At 43.2% G+C, this 25,827-nt stretch overlaps 1 protein-coding gene across 1 annotated transcript in view; it reads left to right on the top strand.

The window, feature by feature from the left end:
• Positions 1–958: 958 nt before the first annotated feature.
• The window catches only part of AKR1D1 (aldo-keto reductase family 1 member D1), a 42,750-nt gene continuing 17,881 nt past the window's right edge, over positions 959–25,827 (top strand). The window contains exons 1-4 of the mRNA XM_033951764.1: positions 959–1,141; positions 17,010–17,177; positions 19,498–19,614; positions 25,238–25,315. Coding sequence (XP_033807655.1) covers positions 1,046–1,141; positions 17,010–17,177; positions 19,498–19,614; positions 25,238–25,315 — 459 coding nt within the window. The 5' untranslated portion in view covers positions 959–1,045. The remainder of the gene's footprint in view (positions 1,142–17,009; positions 17,178–19,497; positions 19,615–25,237; positions 25,316–25,827) is intronic.

The following is a 25,827-nucleotide window of genomic DNA, read 5'->3' as shown; positions in this document are numbered from 1 at the left end:
GTTACCCAGGAAGTTACAATGGGCAATTTGATACGGACATTCATTAGAGTTGCTAGTACTTAACTGGATCTTACACTGTATGTTTATTGTGATGTAACAAAAATGCTGACCACGTCTTATACTGTTTGCCTACTATGATGTAACAATAATTGCTGATTGTGTAACCCACTGTTTTGGAAGACTCTACTAGAAGCTAGACCTGATTTTGATTTACACTGTATAATTATGTATATATAGTGATAATAATGTTTGCAACTCACTTTGAACTCTGCCTTGTGAGGATTTGGTGAGATATAAAGTCACATATAACATGATTCAACTATCTTTGAGAATGGGATTGTTAGCTCCTGAAAACTACTCAAGAAATCTATTAATTATTTTAATTCATTTTTTGTAAATTTGCTGAGAACTGTGATGCATTATTTTTTAATATTGTCATCCGCCTAGATGTATCTTTTTGAAATATTGTTGTCCGTCTAGAATCTGATTGGAGATTACAGCAGGCCATAAATATTATACAGAATAGAATAGAAAAGTGTTGTAAAAGTAATACATTTTTGCTTATTTATTAACCTTTATTTTTGTTTATAAAAAGGAACGATTTTTAGGGCAAATAACAAGAGTATTTCTAAAAAGTATAAGCAAATCTTCCTCTCCTGTCACATTCCCATTCTCTGTCTTACTCAGGACCTTCTTGTTATGGTTTCCAGACAAAGGATTAACCCCCCTCTTCTGCCTTTGCTCCAGGAAACATCAGCTTTACAGTCTGTCTGCTCTCCTCCCCCCCCCCCCCCACCCCCACCCACCACACACACTTAGCTGGAGGAAAAGGCAGCTTCATGGTCTGCCCTCTCCCCTCCTCTCTTAGCTCCGGGAAAAGTCAGCTTCAAATCCCCCTTCCCCCACCCTATCTTCATTTATCACACTAGGTGGCTGCCCAACCCTAGTTCGCCTCTCTGCCCTCTGTCTGTCTGTCTCTCTTTCTTATAGTCTGAGGACAGTGAACTGTGCACACTTCTGCTGTGTTTCTCTTATTCGAGTCAAGATGAACAGTCCCAGTGCCGAGAAGCATCACATCCCATTGAACGATGGGAACTCTATCCCACTGCTGGGACTTGGTACCTACTCCAAACCACAGAAGGTAAGTGAACCTTAAATGCACACTGTCAGTGCCTTGTCCACGGGGAGCTGAGCACTGCCTTGCTTTTTTTTTTTTTAGCCTAAGAAGACTTTGATATTTCTGGATCATGCTAAAATAGAATAGTGACGTGGTGAACTAGAGTAAAACTGCCTGTGAATATTTTTTATTTCCACTTGGAAGGAGGGTCAGAGAGGGTCCAATCCGGGACAGTGCAATGGATCGGGAACTGTTAGAAAGACCAGGACCGTGGTGCTTTTTAACAAATGAGAATGACAAGCAAGGTAGTCAGATTTGCAGATGGCACAAAACTATTCAAAGTTGTTAAATTGTGGACTTTGGGAAATTGTAGGAATACCTTTTGAGACTAGAAGACTGGGCATCTGAATGGCAGGTGAAATTTAATGTGGACAAGTGCACAGTGATGCACATTGAAAAGAATGACCCAAATCAGAGCTACTTCACCTCAGGTTTATGATTCCTGAATGCTTCTAATGACTGAGGAGTCAATTCAGAGCGCTTGACATGAGCTTCTGTAAAGGTGTTACAATGCAGAGTGGTTTTTTTTTTTTAAGATGGCTTTCAATAAAGACACATTTGTACAATAATCAGTCGTCCGCATTAAGACTCGCGGTATTGATTATATAATAGGAAGGGGTGGGAAGGGTGGGAGATAAGAATATATCATTTGTACTATTGATGATTATTAAGCGATATACTTATTGTTAATCTGTGTTAACATATTGACACACTTATTGTAAGTTTGAAAATGAATAAAGATTTTACAAAAAAAAAAAAAAAAAAAGACTCGATACCCAAGAAAAAGATTTAGGTGTCATTGTGGACAAACATGTTGAAACCTTTTACTCTGTGTGGTGGTGACCAAAAAAGGAAGCAGAATGTTAAGAATGATTAGGAAAGGAATAGAGTCTTGTATCGCAAACTGTGCGCCTCCTGCGATTTCAGGTGTGCCGTGACACACTGGCAAGAAGGAGAGGCATGTCCTGTAGGAAGTCAACTGGCACAGATGACTCTCCTCCTTTCCCTGCACCTCCAGCATCCCTCCACTGAAGCGGGTCGCGGCCAGATGGGCCTCCGCGCACTTCCAGGTGCCTTTCGGCTAGGGCAGGGGTAGGCAATTCCAGTCCTCGAGAGCCGGAGCCAGGTCAAGTTTTCAGAATATCCACCATGAATACGTATGAGATGGATTTGCATGCACTGCCTCCTTGAGATGCAAATCTATCTCATGCATATTTATTAAGGATATCCTGAAAACCTGACCTGCTCTCAAGGGCCGGAATGGCCTACCCCTGGGCTAGGGCACTGAATTTAGGGTGCCGCCGGCCGGAAAGTTTGTGAGACACTGGAATAGAGAATAAAATAAAGAATATTCCATGTGGGCCACTGAAAAGTCCTCAGCCCAACCATCGAAGTTGGGGCAGTCTCCATCAAGGGCTACACACGTAGTCCAACAATTTCCCCCTTTTTTTTTGTTCTGTATTTTTCCGACCGAAGCAAAAAAAGTGGAAAATCACTAGACTATGTGTATAGCCCTCGATGGAGCCTGCCCCAACTTTGTTGGTTGGGCTGAGAACATTTCAGCAGCCCCTCGTAATACCTCTGTATCATTTCATGGAGCGACCTCACCTTGAGTATGTGTGCAGTTCAGGACACTGCATCTCAAAAAAGATATAGCGGAATTAGAAATGGTATAAAAAAGTGTGAGCAAATGATACAGTGGGATGGATTTCTCTTACACGAGGACAGACTAAAGAGGTTAGGACATTTTAGCAAGGTGAAAAAATGGCTGAGGTGGGATATGAAAGAGGTTTAAAAAGTGGAGTGGAAAAGATTAATGTGAATTAATTGTCTTTTCTTTCCAAAAATACAGACTAGGAACATGTCATGAAGTTACCTTTATTTTAAACATTTATATACTGTCTACAACTAGGCGGTTTCCATCACAACATCTATATATATAAAATCGGATGTATGTATGTATGTGCCGCGATCACGCAAAAACGGCTTGACCGATTTGAACGAAACTTGGTATGCAGATCCCTCACTACCTGGGGTGATATGTTCTGGGGGTCTCGCGGCCCACAACTCTATGTTGCTTGCTCAAGGGTGGGTTCACCCAAGAATTTATATGTTCTTGCTCCAGGAGGTGAAACTAAAAATGTTGTTTATAATCACGTTTTGCGTTAGTTGTATTGTATTCATTTTGTCAAATATTTCACATTATAATTTGAATATTGTACTTTTTATTAAGCTGTAAAACAATAATTTCATTCACCACTATAAAGTATCTTTATTTGAATCCATTTACAGTGTTATTGCTATAATTAAATACCCGTGCAACGCCGGGGCATCAGCTAGTACATAATAAAATAAAACAATACAATACCATAAGAACAGTGTCCACATTGCTTTCTGCCCCCAATTCTTCTTAAACCTCATAGCCCCCTCCCCCATTTTACAAAACCGCAATAGCAGTTTTTAACGCAGGCCGGCGCACTGAATGCTCTGCATTTCTCCCGACACTCATAGAGTTCCTATGAGCATCAGGAGCAGCATAGAGCATTCAGCGCACCAGCCTGCACTAAAAACCACTATCGCGGTTTTTGTAAAAGGGGGGGATGCTGCTACAAAAAGACAAGTCTTCAACAATCTTTTAACCCCTACCCTGTCAGCACACATCTGACCACTGGCCCAAAAGGCATTAAAACATATAGGAGAATATATTTTTGCCATTGAATGCATACCGTAGTTAAGCTCTGGTACGTATTGCCAGAAGTTGTGGTAAAAGCAGTTGGCGCGGCTGGGTTTAAAAAAAAAAAAAGGCTTGGATAAGTTTCTAGAGGTAAAGTTTATAAATAGTTATTATGGTAAATCCAGGGAAAGCCTTTGCATATCCCAGGGGTTGGTAGCATGGAATCCTGCCACTTATTGGGATTTTGCTATGCACTTGCAACTTGGTTTGATTAGTGTTGATAGTAGGATACTTGGTAGAAAGACCATGGGTTATAATAAAGGTTCAGCTCATTTTAAGCAGGGGCTGTGATTGTCCCTGTAACTGGCAGCACATTCCCCATTTAGAGCCCATTTTGCAATGCCACATTAGCACTTCTGCTGCGGCAAATGCACCAAAGCCCACAGGGACTGAAATTTTTACAAAACTACCACATCTTTGTTAAAAGGGCCCTTAACTTTCACTGGAGGTGTTTCATACAGTTTCCCCACACTAGATAAATACAAATCCCGGGCTCCTTTTGCAAAGCTGCGGCAGAAGTTTCAACTGTGGGCTGGCGAGGTAAATGCTCCGACGTTCATAGAAATCCTCTGAACCTCGGGGCGTTCACCTCGCTGGCCAGCGGTAGAAACCTCTACTGCAGTTTTGTAAAAGCCAGGTTTGCCTTTTTCAAGAAGAGCCCAATAGAAAAATACAATCTTAAGACAGAAACACAAAAGTAATGAAAATGTAAGCAGGCAGACAGCATTGCCACTTTAAGACAGAGTTGGCACATGCCAAACTCTGGCTAATTCTCTTTGACACTGGAATGGAATACCTGACAAATCGATTCAAGGGAAACACAAATATATTTAGCACTGTATCAACACTGTAGGGGGTTGTTCTGTTTGCCATTAAAGCAGTGCCGTTGTAGATAGTTTATTTTGAGGTTTTTTTTTAATTCACTTCCAGTAACATTTTTTTCGTCTGTATTTTCCTGGAACGTACACACTTCAAATTAAAGCCCAAGTTAACTGAAACTTTTGTATGCATTCTTGCCAGAGGAAGCACATGTCTTTATGAGCCAAGTAGAAGTGCAATGTTTGAAGTGCAAAGGGCATAACTTTCACTTTGCAATTACATATATGAAAGTGTGTGTGGGGGGAGGGATGGACGGGGGAGGGATGGAGATGTGTGAATGGGAAAATGGAATACAGTACTCCCCTGATATTCACGGGGGTTCGGTTCCAGGAACACCTGCAAATTTCAAAAAAACGCAGTTTTGAGTTTGTAGAAAGGCAGGAGGGGGTATCTGGTGCGCCGGCGGGTGCAGTAAATCATACCCAGTATGATTCGGCGGAGGGGGGGGGGCAGAGGAGGAAGAATCGGCTGTGCAGAAGGTTGATTGGCTGACCGGGTGAGGGTGAGGGTGAGGGGAAGAGGAGGAGGAATCGGCTGTACAGAAGGCTGATTCGCAGACTCATTCCCTGTATTTTCTGACCGGAAGAGGCAGTCAGAATATATCGCAAATAACTGAGTCCTTGCAAATCGTGAATTTGTGGGGAAGCACTGTACAGTGAAGTTAAATGTTGTTATTTGCTAGATGTGGTGTATAAGGAAGTGGAGATCAAATTCAGAGGGATACTAGAACTATTATTAAACAGTTATATAGTGCTCATATAGAACATGGCTTCACTAAGAAATATTCCCCTGTGCTTTGAAGAATAGTCAGTCAAGATAGATAAGAAATTTGAGATGAATTGAAGAAATGATTTAAAGATTCAAAATTGGATTAACAAATATATTATTAATGAGATTTTGAAATTTTATTTGGGCTCTTTGTACTAATCTGCGCTAGAGGTTTTTTTTTGCATGGGTCGGCAAGGAAAAGGCTCCGACGCATAGAATTTCTATGAGCGTTGGAGCATTTAAACCTCACCAGTCCACTCTAAAAAATCTCTAGCGCTGTTTAGCAAAACACAGATTGCCAGAAAAGAACTTAGGTGATGAGAAAAGAGGAGAGATTTTTTTTAAAAAATAATCAACACAAAACACTAACACTGGCACATCCTTAATATCCCCCCTAAACTCAATCTAATGTGTTGAGTCAATAAAGCAAACAAACCCCAAAACAAAATAAAACCAGCAGTTTCACTTGTCAGGTTTACATAAGAATTTTTAAAATAAAAGTATCTTCCCCCCCCCCCCCCCAGTACCAACAACCTAGATCTCAATCCACGAAACAATTTCCTTCTTTCTTTTTGAAATAACACTTCATCACCATCCATTTATCGTTCTCTGCAGAGAATGGGACCACGAGACTAGCTCATGAAGCAGTAACATAAGAACATAAGAATTGCCGCTGCTGGGTCAGACCAGAGGTCCATCGTGCGTAGCAGTCCGCTCCCGCAGCGGCCCTTAGGTCAAAGACCAGTGCCCTAACTGAGTCTAGCCTTACCTGCGTACATTCCGGTTCAGCAGGAATTTGTCTAACCTTGTCTTGAATCCCTAGATGGTGTTTTCCCCTATAACTGCCTCCGGAAGAGCGTTCCAGTTTTTTGCCACTCTGTGGGTGAAGAAGAACGTTTTGGAAATTTAGTCCAAATGAAGCCAACCATCTGGCTTCCTCATTCGTGTTCTCTGCCGGAGAATGAAGAAGAATATAATAGCAAGAAGAAATTTAATTGAGATATGTGAATAATTAATTTAGGGGCCCCGTGCAGTCGAGATTAGCATGGACCCACAAAGTCTTCGTACTTTGTAAAAGCTGCCAGTGCAGTCAGGGCAGAATTAACCAATAGGCCAAGTAGGCACTTGCCTAGGGCCTGAAATGGTCAGGGAGGCCCGATGAAGGAGGGCATCAACATTGTTTTTCCCAAACGGCAATGGGCCCCTCCAGCATCGATCTGCAACGCGGGCCCCCCGATTGGCAACGCGGGCCCCACCCCAATTGGCAACGCAGCCCTTCCCCATCGTCAGAAAGTAAGACAAGCAAGCAACGCGGGTAAGAAAGGCAATGGGAACTGTAATTCCCTCTGACGCAGCTTCCTGTTTCCGCCTAGGCTCATGGTGGGGTGGGGTGGGGCAGGGCAGGGAGGCCCAGTGTACTTGTGTGCCTAGGGGCCCTCAACGAATTAATCCTGCCTTGAGTGCAGTAAAAAAAGAATAAAAACCATGTTAGCTGCCTAACAAGGGAGTGAGTGTGGGCTAAGTATGAAATGGTTGGGTGGAGGAATGGTCAGCTGTGACCGCTAGAGCATGAGTCAGTACCATACAGTAGCTGTCTTGACTACTGACAGTGCAGTTGAACTTACTGACACCTCAAGAAGGATCAGAACTAGAGAATGACACGGGGACAAATTTTTCTCCGTCCCCACAGGAACTCAGTTTCCCAGTCCCCCGCGAGTTTTGCCTCTGTCCCTGTCCCCGCCCCATTCCTGTAAGCTGTGCTTTAACCGCCTTAAACTCTTATGATTTTAAAGCAGTGCTGTGGAGTCGGAGTCGGAGGAAATTTCAGGTACCTGGAGTCGGAGTCGGAGTTGCCAAACAATGCACCGACTCCGACTCCGACTAAATTTAGATTGGAATTTAAAAAAAGCAAGTTTAAATGTCCCAATTCACAAAAAGTTATAATTAATGACTTCTCTACTGTAAGAATAAAGACCAATACATGCAGTGCCTCACGTAACCGCAAAACGAACACGTGCTTCACTATATGGCACGCAACGCACAATTCGGAGCACCAATACTTAAGAACATAAGAACATAAGCAATGCCTCTGCTGGGTCAGACCTGAGGTCCATCATGCCCAGCAGTCCGCTCACGCGGCGGCCCAACAGGTCCAGGACCTGTGCAGTAATCCTCTATTTATACCCCTCTATCCCCTTTTCCAGCAGGAAATTGTCCAATCCTTTCTTAAACCCCTGTACTGTACTCTGCCCTATTACTCCCTCTGGAAGCGCATTCCAGGTGTCCACCACTCGTTGGGTAAAGAAGAACTTCCTAGCATTCGTTTTAAATCTGTCCCCTTTCAACTTTTCCAAGTGTCCTCTTGTTCTTTTATTTTTCGAAAGTTTGAAGAATCTGTCCTTCTCTACTCTCTCTATGCCCTTCATGATCTTATAAGTCTCTATCATATCCCCTCTAAGTCTCCTCTTCTCCAGGGAAAAGAGACCCAGTTTCTCCAATCTCTCAGCGTATGAAAGGTTTTCCATCCCTTTTATCAAGCGTGTCGCTCTCCTCTGAACCCTCTCGAGTAACGCCATATCCTTCCTAAGGTACGGAGACCAATATTGGACGCAGTATTCCAGATGCGGGCGCACCATCGCCCGATACAATGGCAGGATAACTTCTTTTGTCCTTGTTGTAATACCCTTCTTGATTATGCCTAGCATTCTATTTGCTTTCTTAGCGGCTGTTGCGCACTGTGCCGTCGGCTTCATTGTCATGTCCACCATTACCCCCAAGTCCCTTTCTTGGTTGCTCTCATTCAATAATATCCCTCCCATCGTATAGTTGTACCTCGGGTTTCTGTTTCCAACATGCAATACTTTACATTTCTCAACGTTGAACTTCATCTGCCATCTCGCCGCCCATTCCCCCAATTTGTTCAAGTCCCTTTGCAATTCTTCGCATTCCTCTTTAGTCCCAGCTCCACTAAATAGTTTTGTATCGTCCGCAAATTTTATTATCTCACACTTCGTGCCTGTTTCTAGATCATTTATGAATATATTAAATAGCAGCGGCCCGAGCACTGAGCCCTGCGGAACACCACTCGTGACCCCCATCCAGTCCGAGTAGTGGCCCTTCACCCCTACCCTCTGTTTCCTACCCGCCAACCAGTTTCTGATCCATCTATGTACGTCTCCGTCCACTCCATGGTTCTTCAGTTTCCGGAGTAGACGTTCGTGAGGCACCTTGTCAAAGGCTTTTTGGAAATCAAGGTATATGATGTCTATGGGGTCTCCTCTGTCCATCCGTTTGTTAATTCCTTCGAAGAAGTGCAATAAGTTCGTTAGGCACGATCTCCCCCTGCAGAAACCATGTTGGGTTGTTTTCAAAAGTTCGTTTCTTTCCAGATGTTCATCGATGTGTTCTTTAATCAGTGCTTCCGTCAGTTTCCCCGGAACCGAAGTCAAACTCACTGGTCTGTAGTTTCCCGGGTCACCTCTTGATCCCTTTTTAAAGATGGGCGTGACATTGGCTATCTTCCAATCCTCCGGGATCATGCCTGTTTTCAAGGATAGGTTGCAAATTTGCTGCAGTAGTTCCGCTATCTCCTCCTTTAATTCCTTCAGAACCCTGGGATGGATTCCGTCCGGACCCGGGGATTTGTCAGTTTTAAGTTTTTCTATCTGCCTGTGTACATCATCAAGGCTCACTTCCATGGATGTTAATTTTTCTGCTTGATTTCCATTGAATATTTGTTCAGGTTCTGGTATGTTGGTTGTGTCTTCGTTTGTAAATACAGACGAGAAGAACATGTTGAGTCTTTCTGCGACTTCTTTCTCCTCCTTCACCGCTCCCTTCCTGTCTCCTTCGTCCAGCGGTCCTACCTCCTCCCTAGCTGGCTGTTTCCCTTTAACATATCTGAAGAACGGTTTGAAATTTCGTGCCTCCCTGGCTAGCCTCTCTTCATACTCTCTTTTGGCTTTTCGAACCACACGGTGACATTCTTTTTGATACTTCCTGTGCTCCTTCTGGTTCCCTTCAGTTTTGTCCTTTTTCCATTCCCTGAATGAATTTTTCTTATTGCCTATCGCTTCCTTCACTATTTTAGTCATCCATACTGGGTCTTTTGTTCGACCCTTTTTGCACCCCTTTCTGAATCTGGGGATGTGCAGATTTTGTGCCTCGCTCACTGTGTCTTTGAAAAAAGACCAGGCATGTTCTACTGTTTGCCATTTTTTGGAAGTGTTCCTAAGTTTCTTCCTTACCATTTCCCTCATTGCTTCATAGTTTCCTTTCCTGAAGTTGAAAGATGTCGCTATGGTTCTCTTTCCGTTCGGTATGCCTACTTCAACCTTGAACTTGATCATATTATGATCACTGTTTCCCAACGGTCCCACTACTTCCACTTCCTTTGCAGGTCCCCTTAGTCCATTTAGGATTAAATCCAGAGTGGCATTTCCTCTCGTCGGTTCTCTAACAAGCTGCTCCATGAAGCAATCTTGTATAGCCTCCAGGAATTCTGTCTCCCTAGCGCATCTTGAGCTTCCAAGACTCCAGTCTATCCCAGGATAGTTGAAGTCTCCCATAACAACTGTGTAACCACTTTTGCATTCTCGCTTCATCTCGGCATCCATTTCTTTATCGCTATCTCCGGTTTGCCCGGGTGGACGATAGTATAGGCCCATCTTTATTTCATGCCCTTTCCTACCCGGTATTTTAACCCATAACGATTCCAGTTTGTTGATCATCTCCGCTGTGTCCATTCTTGTCGATTGTATGCTTTCTTTTACGTATAGGGCTATTCCTCCTCCTTTCTGACCTGACCTATCCCGGCGATAGAGCTTGTACCCCGGCAGTGCTGTATCCCATTTGTTTTCCTCATTCCACCACGTTTCAGAGATTCCAATGATGTCTATGTCCTCTGCATTGGCCATGGCTTCTAGCTCCCCCATTTTGTTTCTTAAACTCCTTGCATTAGTATATATGCAGTTTAGATCCTGGCATTTTGTCGTCTTCATTTCTTTTCCCTGTGCTTCAGTCTTTGGTGTCTTCTCTTTTGCTACAATCTTTCTAACCTCCTCTTCTGGGTTAGTTGACTCCTGTAATTTGTCTCTTGTTTCTTCCCTGCCTTTTTTCCCCTTAGTATCTTCACGGGATACCTTCTTCCGAATCATCGACGCTAGGTCGACTGTCGGCTTTCCCCTTTCTCTTAGTTTAAAGCCTGTTCTATTCCTCTCTTGACGTTGTTTGCTAGAAGTCTTGTTCCCGCCACGCTCAGGTGCAGTCCATCTCTCCTGTAGAGCTTGCTCTTGCCCCAGAACGTTGTCCAGTTCCTCACGAAGTGGAACCCTTCTTCCTCACACCATCTCCTCATCCATGCATTTATTGATTGTAGTTCTTCCTGCCTTTTCACATCTGCCCTCGGTACCGGTAGGATCTCTGAGAATGCTATCTTCTGGGTCCTCATCTTCAGTTTCCTTCCTAGAATCTTGAACTGTTCTATCAGCGTGCCTCTTCTGTAGTCTCTCCTGCTGACATCATTCGTCCCGATGTGGATCATTACTGCGGTCTCTTCCGTCTCCGCTCCTTCCAGGACCTTCCCAATTTTGTCCACGATGTCCTTGGTTCTCGCTCCTGGGAGGCAGGTCACCAGTCGATCCTCTCTTCCTCCTGCTATGTGGCTGTCCACATGCCTCAATATCGAGTCTCCCACCAGGATCGCTGACTTTCCCTTCTTCAATTTTCTTATCGGTCTCAGGTCAATGTCCTCGGTGTGCTTAGCTCTCTCTTCTTCTGGGCATCGACTAGCCAATTCTTCCCCCTCGTGTGGTATTCTTCTGTGGGTGTCTTCTTTGAGGTCATCTGCTTCTTGCTCCCCCTTCCAAGTTGGTGTTGCATCATCTCTCATCTGGAGTTCGTTCTCTTCCACCCTCCTCCTGTATGCTTCCTCAATGAATTCCTCGAGTTCCCTGACTTCCTTCTCGATGTGTTTCTCACTCCTGAAGTCTTCAAATACCCTGGTAGGGTCCTCCGTGGTGTAAAGTCCTTCTAGCTCCTGTATCTTGTCCTCAAGTCGCTTGACTTCTTTCTTCAAGCTTTTCAGCTCCTGACACCGACTGCATACGTATGACTGTCTCCCCGAGGGGAGGTAGTCATACATATGACAGTCCGCGCAGAACACTGGAAAGCTCATCTTCTGGTTACCTTCTGCTTCCATCGGGGTTACTACTTTAAGAAAACAGATAAGTTTACGTGTTCCTTCGGTGCCTGCTTCCTTCTGCACCTGCTTCTTGCTTTACTGCCTTCTGCCTTTGTATGGACTGCCTACGCTCTACCTTTCCTTACTTTTGTTTGTGTGATTGTTCTTTCTGTGCCTGGTGCCTTTGCACAACCTTGCCTAACTTTTGCTTGTGTGTGGTTGTTCCTTCTGTATCTGCTTCTTGCCTTGCTGCTTTCTTGTGTGTGCTGTCTTTTCTCTTCCTTACCTTACTGCTGCTTGTGTGTTCGTCTCTTCTGCGCTGCTTGCCACTTCCTCACCTTTCAGTCCTTCCCTGTGCTCTTGGGTGTAGTGACTTGGCCCTTCTTGAGGCCCTTCGCAAAGGCGCTCTCGCTAAGGCGAGCGCCTTTGCTGCTAGCCTTCGCCGCGCGCCTAACGGCTGTGCGCCGTTGGCTCCGCCCCCTTTTATGGGGGGTTCGGGTGCTGACTCCTCTGACGCGGTGGGGGTGGGCGGAGCTAACTCTCGCCCAGCCCCTAGCCTCCTGCTCTCCTCTGTCTCCCTCCTCTGCTCGTTTTTGCTTCTAAAACTGCTTTTCTCCCTTGCTGCTTCTACTCCTCTTGCCTGATGCTGTGCACCACTTATAAATGTATTCTCCCTTGTTGTTGTTTACAACTTATTTCCAACTTTCAACAAGGTTTTCAATACCTCGTTGGTAGAAATCACCTGGTGTAGACTCGAAAAATTCATCCAACCAAGCTCTCCCACCATACGCACAACATCTTTTTAAGCGGATGAAGATCTTGTTTCACGCGGAGTCGGAGTCAGAAGTACAAAAAACTGAGGAGTCAGAGTCGGAGTTGGAGTCGGAAGTACAAAAAACTGAGGAGTCGGAGTCGGGGAGTCGGAGTCAGAAGTACAAAAAACTGAGGAGTCGGAGTCGGAGTTGGAGTCGGAAGTACAAAAAACTGAGGAGTCGGAGTCGGGGAGTCGGAGTCAGAAGTACAAAAAACTGAGGAGTCGGAGTCGGAGTTGGAGTCGGAAGTACAAAAAACTGAGGAGTCGGAGTCGGGGAGTCGGAGTCAGAAGTACAAAAAACTGAGGAGTCGGAGTCGGAGTTGGAGTCGGAAGTACAAAAAACTGAGGAGTCGGAGTCGGGGAGTCGGAGTCAGAAGTACAAAAAAACTGAGGAGTCGGAGTCGGAGTTGGAGTCGGAAGTACAAAAAACTGAGGAGTCGGAGTCGGGGAGTCGGAGTCAGAAGTACAAAAAACTGAGGAGTCGGAGTCGGAGTTGGAAGTACAAAAAACTGAGGAGTCGGAGTCGGGGAGTCGGAGTCAGAAGTACAAAAAACTGAGGAGTCGGAGTCGGAAGTACAAAAAACTGAGGAGTCGGAGTCGGGGAGTCGGAGTCAGAAGTACAAAAAACTGAGGAGTCGGAGTCGGGGAGTCGGAGTCAGAAGTACAAAAAACTGAGGAGTCGGAGTCAGAGTTGGAGTCGGAACATTTATGGGGCGAGCGGTCCTTCGGGGGTGTGGGGGGACTGAACGGCAAGGCCGGGAGCACCCCTTCAGGGCTGGCACCCGAGGCGGACCGCCCCTCCCGCCCCCCCCCTTGGTACGCCACTGCCGTGGAGCAGTTTTTGATGCCGGCCACGGCGGTGACAGCTCATCGGAACTGTTGCCGCCATGGCCATTGCTGGGAGCTGTGCTGTGATTTTGTAAAAGCGGAGGGGGAATATGTATATTTGTATTAGATCCCTAGTATGTGTCAAGTAAGGATAAAACTTGTATTGAAAAAAACTTGCATTGAAACTATGGCAAATTGTAACCTGTTAACTGTATATTATGTATGTCAATCTGTAACCCATTCTGAGTTCTTTGGGGAGAACAGGATAAAAAAACCCAAAATAAATAAATTCATTCATTGTGGAAAGAGATATTTAAATGCATTGAGTTTATTAGAGTCTAGGCTTGGGAGAGTTGAATTTAGAGGTTATTGAGAAAAATGTCCAAGTCATAAGCCTACCCTAGTACTGCCCACAAAATGCTTCTAACACCCCCCCCCCCCCTTGAGGAACTGCAGATGAACAGCATAGAAATCCATCTAGAAAATAGGTTTTGACAATTTGTAAATTGAAGGATTTGACGAGAAAATCTTCTGCCCCTTTCTGCCACTTTGTGGATGTTTTTCTTTTTTAAAAATGAGCCCAAAAGTGTTTAGCTACTTTATATACTTACATTATAGTGACACCCATCTGATTTTCTTTGCTTCACTAGGCCCATTATTGTTTCCAGTTTCTGACAACCTTCCTTTTGAGTGAATTTGTTCAAGCGTGCAGCCTGAGGCGATAAAGATGTCTATTATGCCTTCAATCTATAAGCTCTCTGTTTATGTCAAATATTTTGATTTAGTAAATGAAAAAGATAACTGTTTATATTAGCTGCAAGTTGTGTCTGATAAGCCACAAACCTGAGAGTGATGAAATGGCATCAATGAAGTGAAAAGCAAAGCTCAGGCCACAATTAAAACAGATGAGAGTGAATTATGAGCTTTTTTATCCAGCAGAGATTAGGGTTACTCACTGCAATAAGACCACTCATTACGAGGACCCTGAGAAGCTCCAAGAATAGACGCGCTTGCAAAAAATAGATAATACTAGATCTAATAGATGCTGGCATTGTAAAATAGAAGTAGGGACATTAGATCATTTAATTTTTTTTTGTCCTTGCATAAAAGCCTTTTGGAATTTAATTTGGCCCCAAATTAACATATTACTAGAAAATCATATTGGTCTCTCATATGATACCATATTATTTGGTACTGCAATGAGAACACAAAGTCCAATATCAGCAAACAATAACAAATTGCTTTTAATATTGACAGGAGTTGCCATGCAGCAAATCACACAAAATTGGAAGGATTATACCAAGCTAAATTATACATTCTGGTGGAACTCGGTGTGTCACATTTACAAAATGGAGAAAATATTGGCATTACAACAAGGAAATATAAAAAATTTTAAGAAAATATGGGATCCATTGACAAAATATTCTAAAGATCAGATATCTTAACACATTGATAATAATAATATAGGGTTAGGGAGGGAAATATAGAAATTAATATGAGGAAAAATGAAAAAACAAATAACAGGGGAAAGGGATTCAATATATATGATATGATATTGTACATACAACTATAATTATTATAAACTAAATATTATGCTATTCATTTATTGTAAGAATGAAAATTTTATAAATAAAAATTTAAAAAAAAATAGATTAATCAGGGCACAGGAGATATGTCATAAATTTCGCAGTTTAGCCTGGTTACATTTTACTTTTAACTATATTATATTGTTTTGAGTTTTTCTTTTTAGTTTAGCCTTAAGGAATTGTTTTGGGAAGAAATGATAACTGTTTTAGAATTTTATAGTCAGCGTTTACCGCTTAAACTTGGGATAAGAACAATGGATTTACTAATTTCAAGCTGGCAACATTTAGAGATGGTTTAAGGGGGGGGGGGGAAGAACTTACTCGAAATTCTGCACTCTGATCATCATCTCTGGCCAGCTTCATGGAGAATGGTCCTGGAGGACTCCTTAAAAGTTCATCTAACTGTGGCAGGGAAGCCACAAATGCCGCTTCCAGCACAACTTGTATTTTGGGGGCAGTAGTTAGCTGGCATCACGGAGAGGGGTCCTGGAGGATTCCTTAAAAGTCCATATAACCCCTTCGGAGCCTGTGAGGAGTCAGGAAAGGGCACCTACTAATTTCTGCACTACGATTGGGGAGAAGTAACACAGCGCGATGCTACAGGACGGATAGAGTAGTTTTGGAAGGCATCACAAGAGAGATTTGGAGGTTTAGAAGATTTAACAAACTTGATATGATGTTTTTCATAAAAAAAGAAATGTGATTCGATCAGTCTCTGGGGACTTTGTTGCCTGAGGGAACAACAATATATACAGTGGTGCCTCACACAACGAACTTAATTCGTTCCAGGAGCAAGTTTGTTATGCGAAAAGTTCGTTATGTGAAACGCGTTTTCCCATAACAATACATGTTAAAAAAAATTATTCGTTCTGCAGCATAAAATATGCTAAGATGACATAAAAAAAGATAAATTTGTCAAAATGGTGAAAATGGTGGTCTTGCTGAGGCCAAACTCTTTGACGAGGTCACACTGTTTTACCCCACATTCACTCCTTCTAATTATTTCCCGTTTCATTTCAACAGAAATCACCTTCCTGCTTTTTTTAGAAGCCATGATATATAAAAAATATTGAGTTTATCTTAAAAGGACGACTGTATACAGTGAGAGAGGGCAGTTAAGCGCAGTGACTAACGACTGCCTGCAGTGCCTGCGCGGAAGGATGCAATACATCGGCAGCTCGGGCGACTTCGTTGTGTGAAACGAAGTTCGTTGTGTGAAACGAAGTTCGTTGTGTGAAACGAAGTTCGTTGTGTGAAGTTCGTTGTGTGAAACGAAGTTCGTTGTGTGAATCAAGACATGAAGTTCGTTGTGTGCAGCGTTCGTTGTGCGAGGCGTTCGTTATGCGAGGCACCACTGTATAATAATATATATATTATAAGGTTTGAAAGAAGATAATTGTTATAGTTATGGAGAATATTTGAGAGGTATGTCAGCTGTGGGTGCTTATACATACAGGTTGTATATGGGTAAAATAATATATTGAGAGCGACTGGTTTTAACATCTTTTAGGTATACATGTATGAATGAATATACTGTATATATGTTATGGTTTTTGATTAAATTGTGATAACTGAATTGTATTATATGCGGTTTCCAGGTTTAAAACTATTACTGCTGGTCATGCTCATGTATCCCACAGTATTTTTGTATTTGTCATGGTGGGTTGGTCTGGCCCTAAGTGTACCCCTCTTGTCCTTATTACTCTTTTTGTCTTTCATCGTTGCAGTCCTGGCTCATCTTTGGGTGGCGAGGCCTAGGCTCCTTACCATGCCACAGTCCTTCCATTTTGTTTCTCCTTAGTCCTTACACATCTGTTAGTGATGCCTAAACAAATAAATATTCATGAACCAAGGGACAAACAGAAACATAGGGTTGACTCTCAAGAATAGGCGCTATAATTTTTTGGAGAAATATAGCTAAACATGAAATAATACAGTATAAATGTTTTATTCATCGTATAATTTGTTTTGCGAGCACCAAGATATAATGAAAAAAGAGAAATGTAATGATTTTACTGTTTGATTCTTTTACAATTTTACAGACACCCAAAGGCGCATGCAAAGAATCGGTAAAACTCGCCATTGATATTGGGTACCGTCATATTGATGGAGCGTTCTTATATTTAAATGAGCATGAGGTTGGAGAGGCCATCAGGGAGAAGATCGCTGATGGAAAAGTAAAACGGGAAGATATCTTCTATTGTGGAAAAGTGAGTTTATATTCATTCCTTGATTACATTGTTTAGGGGTTTTTTTCCCCCATCATTAGTTTATGCTCAGACTCATGCACATTTTTTTCTAGGAGCCATCTCTAACTCATGAAGTAAAGCTGCTTAGTTTACCTCACTATGAGACGGCATTGTATTTTCCAAAACAGACAATATGTTTTATTGTTAGTATATAAAACTTACAAAATTACAGCAGCAAAGATATATCAGAAAAGAATATTATATTGTCAGTTCAGAATATGCAATGGAGAGTAGAACTTACACCAATTATGCCGTGCATGGGGCTAGCAGGTCCCTACTGGCATACCTGGGTCTCTTTCTCTGATGCTACCTGTGCTGCATGGAGTTTTATACAGAGTTTCTTTGTTTCAAGAGGCACATCCCCTAACTCTGGTCATGTACCACCCTATTCCCTATTGGTGCAAAATGCTTACCTATCTATCCCACCCTCAGTCTATGTCTCCATCACCTCCCTTCCCCGGGGGTGGCCAGGACAGTAACATTGGGGCACTTCTTGAACTTTCTTCACCTTCGCATAAGCCTCCATGTCTGGAGTTCTTATCACCTCTTGGATGCTGGCTTGTGGGTTTTATAGCACTGGAAGTCTTCAGGATGGCATCCTTGTAAACCTCAAATATACTGCTGGGTAATGATGAATTCTAAATGAAGTGTCCCAAAGTTGTGAATCATTCAAAGGAAGTAGAGAAAGAGAACACATACTGGAAGGAAGGAGGAATAAAGAAAAAAGGACATATGCTGGATGGGGGAAGAAGATAGAGTTAGTGAGATAGTGGAGGGGTGAAGGAAAGGGGTGGCATGCTGTGGGTAGACACAGTGAGGAGGGAAACTGAGGACTGCATAGTAAGAAAGAATTTAATTTAGACAGAGGCAGAGAATAAAGAAGGAAGTCTGCCTTTTTTGGCGTTGACCACCTCACAGTGTTGGTTTCTTCATTGGCTTGTTTTTTGTTTGTAGCATGGGGATTTGGTTCCTTGTTATTTCTGTGTTCATTCTTCTCTACAGCCCCATGTTCTCCATCCCCCTGATACTCTTCTCTTCTCTAAATTCACTCCCCCTCATGCTCTCCAGCTCCCTCCCTGATGCTCTTCTCTTCAGCACCCATGTTCTCCAGCTCTACTCCCCAATGCTCTCCTCATGTTCTCTTAGGCTTCCACCCCCTTGATGCTTTCCTGTCCCCCTCCCTTTGAAGACCACCTGAACCTCTTCTCTAAGACACTCCTGTGGGTATGCCAGGAACTATTGGAAGAATTTCATAAGGACACTATTGTTGAGATGCCAAGTTACCCAGTTTGTGGCCAATCCTGGTTTTTAAATTCCCCTAAAGATCCTGTAGGCAATCAAATTTAGCTGAGTCCTATCAGCTTTTTTATTTTGGTTGACTGTGTCAGTCTACCGGTACCTTTACTTTGACTGATTTATTCAGAGTCACTAGCTGGAGTGTGGGCTACTAGACATGGTCTCCTAAGGTTTTGTATACTAGGATTGATCAAGGCATTTTAATGTCACTGTACCTCCAAATGGTGCAACATGTAAGGGCAAAGAAGCATTACAAGATGCATAATGCTTACAAGAAGTTGGGATCCTGCTTCATCAGGAAGCAAGGCAAAGAAAATAGGAAATAAATGTAGGACCTCAGTAACAAGACAGCTGTACAAGAACAATGAACCAACAGGGAATAAACCCAGAGGCAGGGTAGAAATACCCAAGCCTGTCTCTGGACCAATCAAGGAGCAGGAATGATGTTTACTAGAAATATAATCACTTCACCAAACAGCACTCTTAAAGTGAAGATCTTCTGTGAGGATTATCAATCAATCCTTTGGGTAGAGTGTGCTAATTAGAACACCTCCAATACACTCCTCACACCAGGTACTGTATCCCCAGATCCTCAGAAGTGCCACTTAGGACTCACATATATTCATTGTCCCAGGCTTTATGTACTACTTCCTCACCGGATCTTGTGACTAATTTTAATTTCAATGTTATTTCTTTTCTGTTTAAACACCATTTCAGCATATGTATGTATACTTAGCTTCTAAGTGTGGTCTTCCTTTCAGGGATTTTACAAGCTGGGGATACAGTACCTGGTGTGATGTCACAAGATGTCACTTTTTCCATTGACCATGGGACATGGAAGGCAAATTCAGATCCAATATAAGAATATATAGATTTCTACCATCACTCATTTATCAAAGCTTGTCATGCTGTCAAAATATTTATTCTTCTTTCTTTTGTACTGCCTAGAGGTTACATGCCATTAATTGTTTCTCTTGCATATCAGCTGTGGAATACTTGCCACCCTCCTGAACTGGTGCGTCCAACTTTAGAGACAAGCCTGAAAACTCTCCAGCTGGACTATATAGACTTGTATATCATTGAACTGCCAATGGCCTTTAAGGTATGCCAAACCTTTTGTTTTGGTGACAGGGCTACAGCTCATCTTATTTTGGAGACTTTAGAATTAATTTTAAGTTTGGAGTGCTCACGGCTGGTTGGTCACTTTTTTTTAAAAGTTTTATTAGGATTTTTATATACCGCCTATCAAGGTTTTCTAAGCGGTTTTACAATCAGGTACTCAAGCATTTTCCCTATCTGTCCCGGGCTTACAATCTATCTAACGTACCTGGGGCTATGGAGAATTAAGTGACTTGCCCAGGGTCACAAGGAGCAGTGCGGGGTTTGAACCCACAACCCCACGGTGCTGATTTTGATTTTGTTCTGAATATTTCCTTCCCCCTCCCTTTTTTTTAAGGGTGGGGATTTTGGTCTTTGGACTGTGTTGTTTATGAATATTGTTCTTACTGGTTGTTCCTACTTTGCATTTTGTCTTTGTTAAACAATAGAAACAGATTTGAACATAGAATTAATTTTAAGTTTCAGGCCAAAATTCAAAATGCAAAGTTTCTGAAAGTCAGTTGGAGGGAGGAAGGGAGGTCTGTTGGGACATGGAAGGGAGAAGGAGGGGTATGTTGGGACACAGAAGGGACAAGCGGGACTCCTGTTCATAATTATGAGTCCGACGTAAGACAGACGTTTGTAATTTGGGGACTGCCTATATATATATCAAAATGCATGAACCATACCTATGTCTTCTGTTAACAAGTTTCACAACTTAATTATTTTCAGTCTGCTGGTTGTAAACTTCATGGATTATTCCCTTGTTTTGGTATTTGAAAAATTAAACATCTATTCTCTGTTTAGCCCTTTCAGGACCAAGGAACATATTTGTCCCATAACTTTAAAATCCTATAAATTTTGATTGGGATAGTCTACAGTTCTAAATTTGATATGTACGGATTCCATATGATACTGCCTTTATGTAAACAAACTGGTTCCGACATTCATTCATTAGCGTCGTTGCTAGATTGACGAGAAGATTCACTTGCCACACTGTCCATAAGCCAGAAGTGTGATTTTTTAAATAAAAATAATGATATTTCACAAAAAAAATCAATTTTTTGGCATCTGCAAGCCCTTTTTACCATAAAAATGTCGTCAAAACCACAAAAATTGGCCTACGATCCTTATGGTCCTGAAAGGGCCTGTATGCTTACTCTGGAACAGAGGAATAGCACCTCATAATATAAATATAACTTGTAATTTGAGAAATCTAATCTAATCTAATGGTTGACTTTATATACCGAGTCATCATTCAAGAAAAGCTCGACTTGGTTTACAGTAGTTAAGTTATCGAATAAAAAAACAGAAAAGAATAAGACTAAGTTTGGTAAAGTTAATTTTCAAAGTGTTTAGCAAATAAAGTAGTTTTTAAGGATTTGCAAAAAGGTTGACGTGAGCCGGAATTCCTTAAAAGAAGTGGAAGGTCATTCCATAGTTGAGATAGCTTAAAAATCAAAGAGTGACTGAAAAACTTAACTCCCTTAATCCCATTTTTGGAAGGAAGAGATAATTTGAATTGCTGATCACCTCTTGCAAAAGAAAATCTATAAACATTCCAGGATAGAGGAAGGAGAGGAGTAAAAATATATTCACCACACAGCCAAATATTGACCTCCATATACCCAACTGAGGTAGAGAACCACCATTATTAACTTCACAACCAGCGCTGGCTTAATCATTGGGAAAACAAAGCAATTGCCTAGGTTGGCAGCTTCCAGGGAAGGCAGCAAAGACCAGCTGCAGTCACAGCAAAACAACAGGTCCTGATGGCCACACTAACTCCCTACAAAACTGTGATAGCAGTTTCTAATGTGGGGAGCCGCACTGCTCCCGACACTCATAGGAACTCAATGAGCAGTGCAGGCCATTCAGTGCGGCTCTCTGTGCTCTCTCTGCGCTAAAAAATGCTAGTGCAGTTTTGGAGAAGAGGGGGTAAGTTAAAGATAAAGCAAAGCAAGCCTTAAATCTTTGAGGAGGGTCATATGAATCGTCAATTTGTTGAGCGCTATATATGAAATAAAGTTTAATATTTAAAAATATGATGTCTAGTTCTGCATTTTTGTAGGATTGTTCTGGGAGGAGTGGAATTGGAATGATCATTGTTGAGTTTAATTGTCAAAATTTTGAGGGAGAGGCAACTGGGACCTGAAAGTTATTTGGGGGAGGGGGTTGTGCAACTTTGAAGGATCACCTAGGGGGGCCTAATATCCTTGCACCAGCTCTTTTCTCAACCAACCTGACCTGAAACCAGTACCTTAAAATTAGATATCCAATTTCAAGGACAGCCCACACTTATTCTTTGGGATTAAAACTAATTCGATTTGCTTTGCAGTAAGATATTCTGTAGACATTGTAGTATCTTACAATGTTTCTCGGATAATGACTTTAGGCTTTTCAAGAGCTATTTCCAAATCAGAACACATTTGCTCTACAATTTACAGAGAAGCTCCAGCGTAATGAACCTCTGCAGTTTCTTGGTTACCACAGTCACCTTCAGCTATGCATCCAGGGCAGGATTAATTCTTCAAGGGCCCCTAGGCACACAAGTACACTGGGCCCCCCTGGCCCTGCCCCACCCCACCCATGCCCCACCCCATTTATCTGTTTTCTTATTTACTTCTTTATTTCCACTTGTATTTCTTTTTTTAATTCAAAACAATGATTAGCATACCAGTGCACAGTTTTCTTCTATGCAACCCTCAAACATCTCTGAACAAATCCCTCTTGCTTTAATCATCTTGTCCTTATTCTCTTCTTTCTAGACAGCATCTGTCCCCTCTCTGTCTTCCATGCAGCATCAGCCCCTTCCATCCACTGTCTGCCCTCACTCTCTGCCCCTTCCATTTCTCTGTCTGCCCTCTCCCTGTTCCATATGGTATCTTCCCTCTTTCTATGCCCCTTCCATAAACTGTCTATCCTGTGCCCCTTCTCTCCTTTGTACATGATTCATTTCAGCTTCACTCCCTCTCCATTTTTCTGTCTCCACCCCTCCCCTATGCTCTGGTATCTCTTTCTTCTCCTTTCCTTCCTTCCTAACCACTCCACCCTATGGTCTGGCATCTCTATCTCCTTCCCTCCCCCCATGCCCTGGCATTTCCTCTCTGCCACCTCTTCTCCCTCTGGTCTGGCATTTGTCTCCTTAGTTTCCCTTCCCTCCTCCATGCCCTGGCATCTCTCCTCTCCTTCCAACTCCCCCTTCCCCTCCATTATCTGGCATCCCCTCTCCTTCCTTCATTCCTTTCCCCTGGCCTGGCATCTGTCTCCTTCCCTCCCCCCATGTCCTGGCATCTCTCCCTCCCCCTCCATGGTCTTGTATCTCCCTCCCATGAACTTGGCATCTCTCATTCTTCTCCCTTTTCCTTCTCCCTCTTTTCCTCTCTCTCCTCAATTGGGTGCAGCAGCATTTCTCTCCCCCCCCCACCCGTAGGCAGCGCAGCATTCACCCCCAAATAACCCCTCCTGGCCAAAGTGAAGCATTTGCTTAATACTGCTGATCCCTTACCCGTTCTCCAGCAGGATCAAGCAGAGCACTGGGTTGTCAGCCTTGTCCATGGAGCAGCACTGTAGGTTTCATGTGGCCACGCGCAGCAAGGATCGGCCCTTATGCACACTGGAGAAGGGCTCGAAGGGCACGTGCTTCACCTGCAGCTGCCCTGGGCCGCAGGCAGGGAGCTCGAGCTCTTCGCTTTGCAGACTCAGCAAGGTGGGGTTGGCTGCGGCTTGCATGCCAGCTGCAGCCCCTCGTTGGGCTCCCGGCGCATGGAGGCGGGCAAGTGCTGGCCCACGCAGATCTCGAACTTGATCTCCAGCCTAGCAGCACCTACCCCGTTGACCAGCGCCAGGTCCTCCACCTTCTTGAAGACACTTGATGATGTTATGCGCCACAGTGCTGCGGCTCCAAGGCTGTCCTCTGATGCGAACCGCCCAGACGGAAACAGAAAGCTGCGTCAGAAGGGAAGCTATTGGCTGAGCACTGCTTGCAGGAATGGTTGCCGGAACTTTCCGCCACTGCCGGGTGGAAGGGGCGCTGCCGATTTTTCCCAGGAAGGGGGCCCGAAGCTGCCAATCATTCCGGGGGGGAGGGGGCCCTGCCAATCTTTCCCAGGGGGAGGCCCGGCGCTGCCGAAAGGAAAAAAAAAATCGGAGTCCTGTTTGTTTCTTCAGCGGGCCCCTCTGACAACTTCGGGCCCTAGGCACATGCCTCTTGGGCCTATTCATTAGTCTGGTCCTGTCTGCATCCCTTTTCCATCTTGAGAATCACCCAACTCTGTTAGGGATGATACCAAATCAAGGTTAGCTGATAGCATTCAAACAGGAATGGGGAGACATTCCCTAGGACTCAGGTGGAAGAGGAGTCACACTCAACCCATGTCAAACATTCAGTTGAGGGAACTGACCAGGGTACAAAACAGTCCATAGTGTAAGCAAGGAGCATTAGGGACTCCATGGGGTAAGTTCTCCATTTTCTCAACATAAGAACATAAGATTAGCCATACTGGGTTAGACCAGTGGCCCAGTTTCCTATTTCAAGCAGTGGCCAATCCAGGTTACGAGTACCTGACAGAAACCCAAATAGTAGCAACATTCCATGCTATCGATCCCAGGGCATGCAGAGACTTCTCCAATGTCTGTCTCAATAGCAGACTATGGACTTTTCCTCCAGGAACTAGTCCAAACCTTTCTTAAAACCAGCTTCTCTAATTGCTGTTCCCATATCCTCTGCCAATGAGTTCCAGAGTTTAACTATTCTTTGAGTGAAAAATTATTTCTTCCTATTTATTGTAAAAATATTTACATATAATCTTCACTAATTAAATCTCCTATTTCCAAGTTTCTCACTAGCCCTCTTTAAGTCTTCACTAGCATGAGCAGCTTCTCCAGCCTGCTTCTCATGCCGGTGTTGGATTTCCCTCTGATGTCATTTCCTGCCCCTTTTACAAAACTGTGCAAGAGGTTTTTCGCACTGGCCGGCGCGGTTAGGGTTTCCAGATTTTACTTTAACATAATCCAGACCCCTAGATCCGCTCCCAGGCCCGCCCTGTTCCATCCACCCACACCCAGTTATGCTCCAGTCCCACCCCCAATCCCACCCTAGTACCACACCCCCACTGCCTGCTCTCGTCGAGCAGGAGGGATGCGACGCGATGACATTACACGCATGTGCGGGTAGCCTTCGGCCTGATGCAATTTCGAGGAAGCTTTTCAAAACCTGAATAAAGTGCCAGATTTTGAAAAGCCCTCTGGACTCCTGGACATGTCCTTAAAAAAGGAGAACATGTCTGGGGAAATCCAAACGTCTGGTAACCCTGGGCGTACTGAATGCTGAGCGCTGCTCCAAAACTCATAGGAGCATACCGACTGGCACTAAAAACCTCTTGTGCGATTTTGTAGGGGGGGGGGTGGTTAATGAATAAAATAATAATAAAATCATAAATGGTGGTGGGGGACTTGAAAGGTAGGCACAATTGGTATATTCTATTGGTTGAAAGCCAAAGTCACATACTTCATTGTTTCCAAACACAATATAAGTGAATCCTCCCAGGACACAATGAAGGAGTTTTCTTAATATTAGGGGTGTCCAGCACCCACTGACTATTTTGAATGTTGTTACTTTATTTCAGCCTGGTGATAAAGTTCATCCCATGGATGAGAACGGAAAATATATTTACCATAATACAGATTTATGTGCAACCTGGGAGGTAAGAGAAAGCGCATAGGTATCAGGGTTTCTATATTTGTAACTGGTGGAAGGGGGGGGGGGGAAGGGACCAACAGAGATACATTTATATGGTAATTCAAGATGACTCAACACGATTAGTGTTTCGGTCAAAAGGCCTGCATCAGGAGTAAATGATATAGGACTGATTGATGAAAGGTCAAACTGATATTCCGGCAATCTGAAACCTATGAAATAGCCCAAATATCTCTGTGAGTCAGTAATCGAAAATAGTAACATAGCAGATGACGGCAGGTAAAGACCCAAATGATCCATCCAGTCTGCCCAACCTGATTCAATCTAAAAAAAATTTTTCTGCTTCTTAGTTTCAAGTTTCAAGTTTCAAGTTTCAAGTTTAATATTTATTTGATTAATCGCCTTGTCAGTATTCAAGGCGATTTACACATAGATAAAAGTTACAGAATAAAAAGAATTTTAAAACAATTAAAAACTGACTAGACACAGACGATAACTAGACAAACTGGAAACAAGAGG

Source organism: Geotrypetes seraphini, chromosome 7 (genome assembly GCF_902459505.1).
Source record: "Geotrypetes seraphini chromosome 7, aGeoSer1.1, whole genome shotgun sequence".
NCBI lineage: Eukaryota > Metazoa > Chordata > Amphibia > Gymnophiona > Dermophiidae > Geotrypetes > Geotrypetes seraphini.
This window is presented reverse-complemented; position numbering and strand designations above follow the sequence as displayed.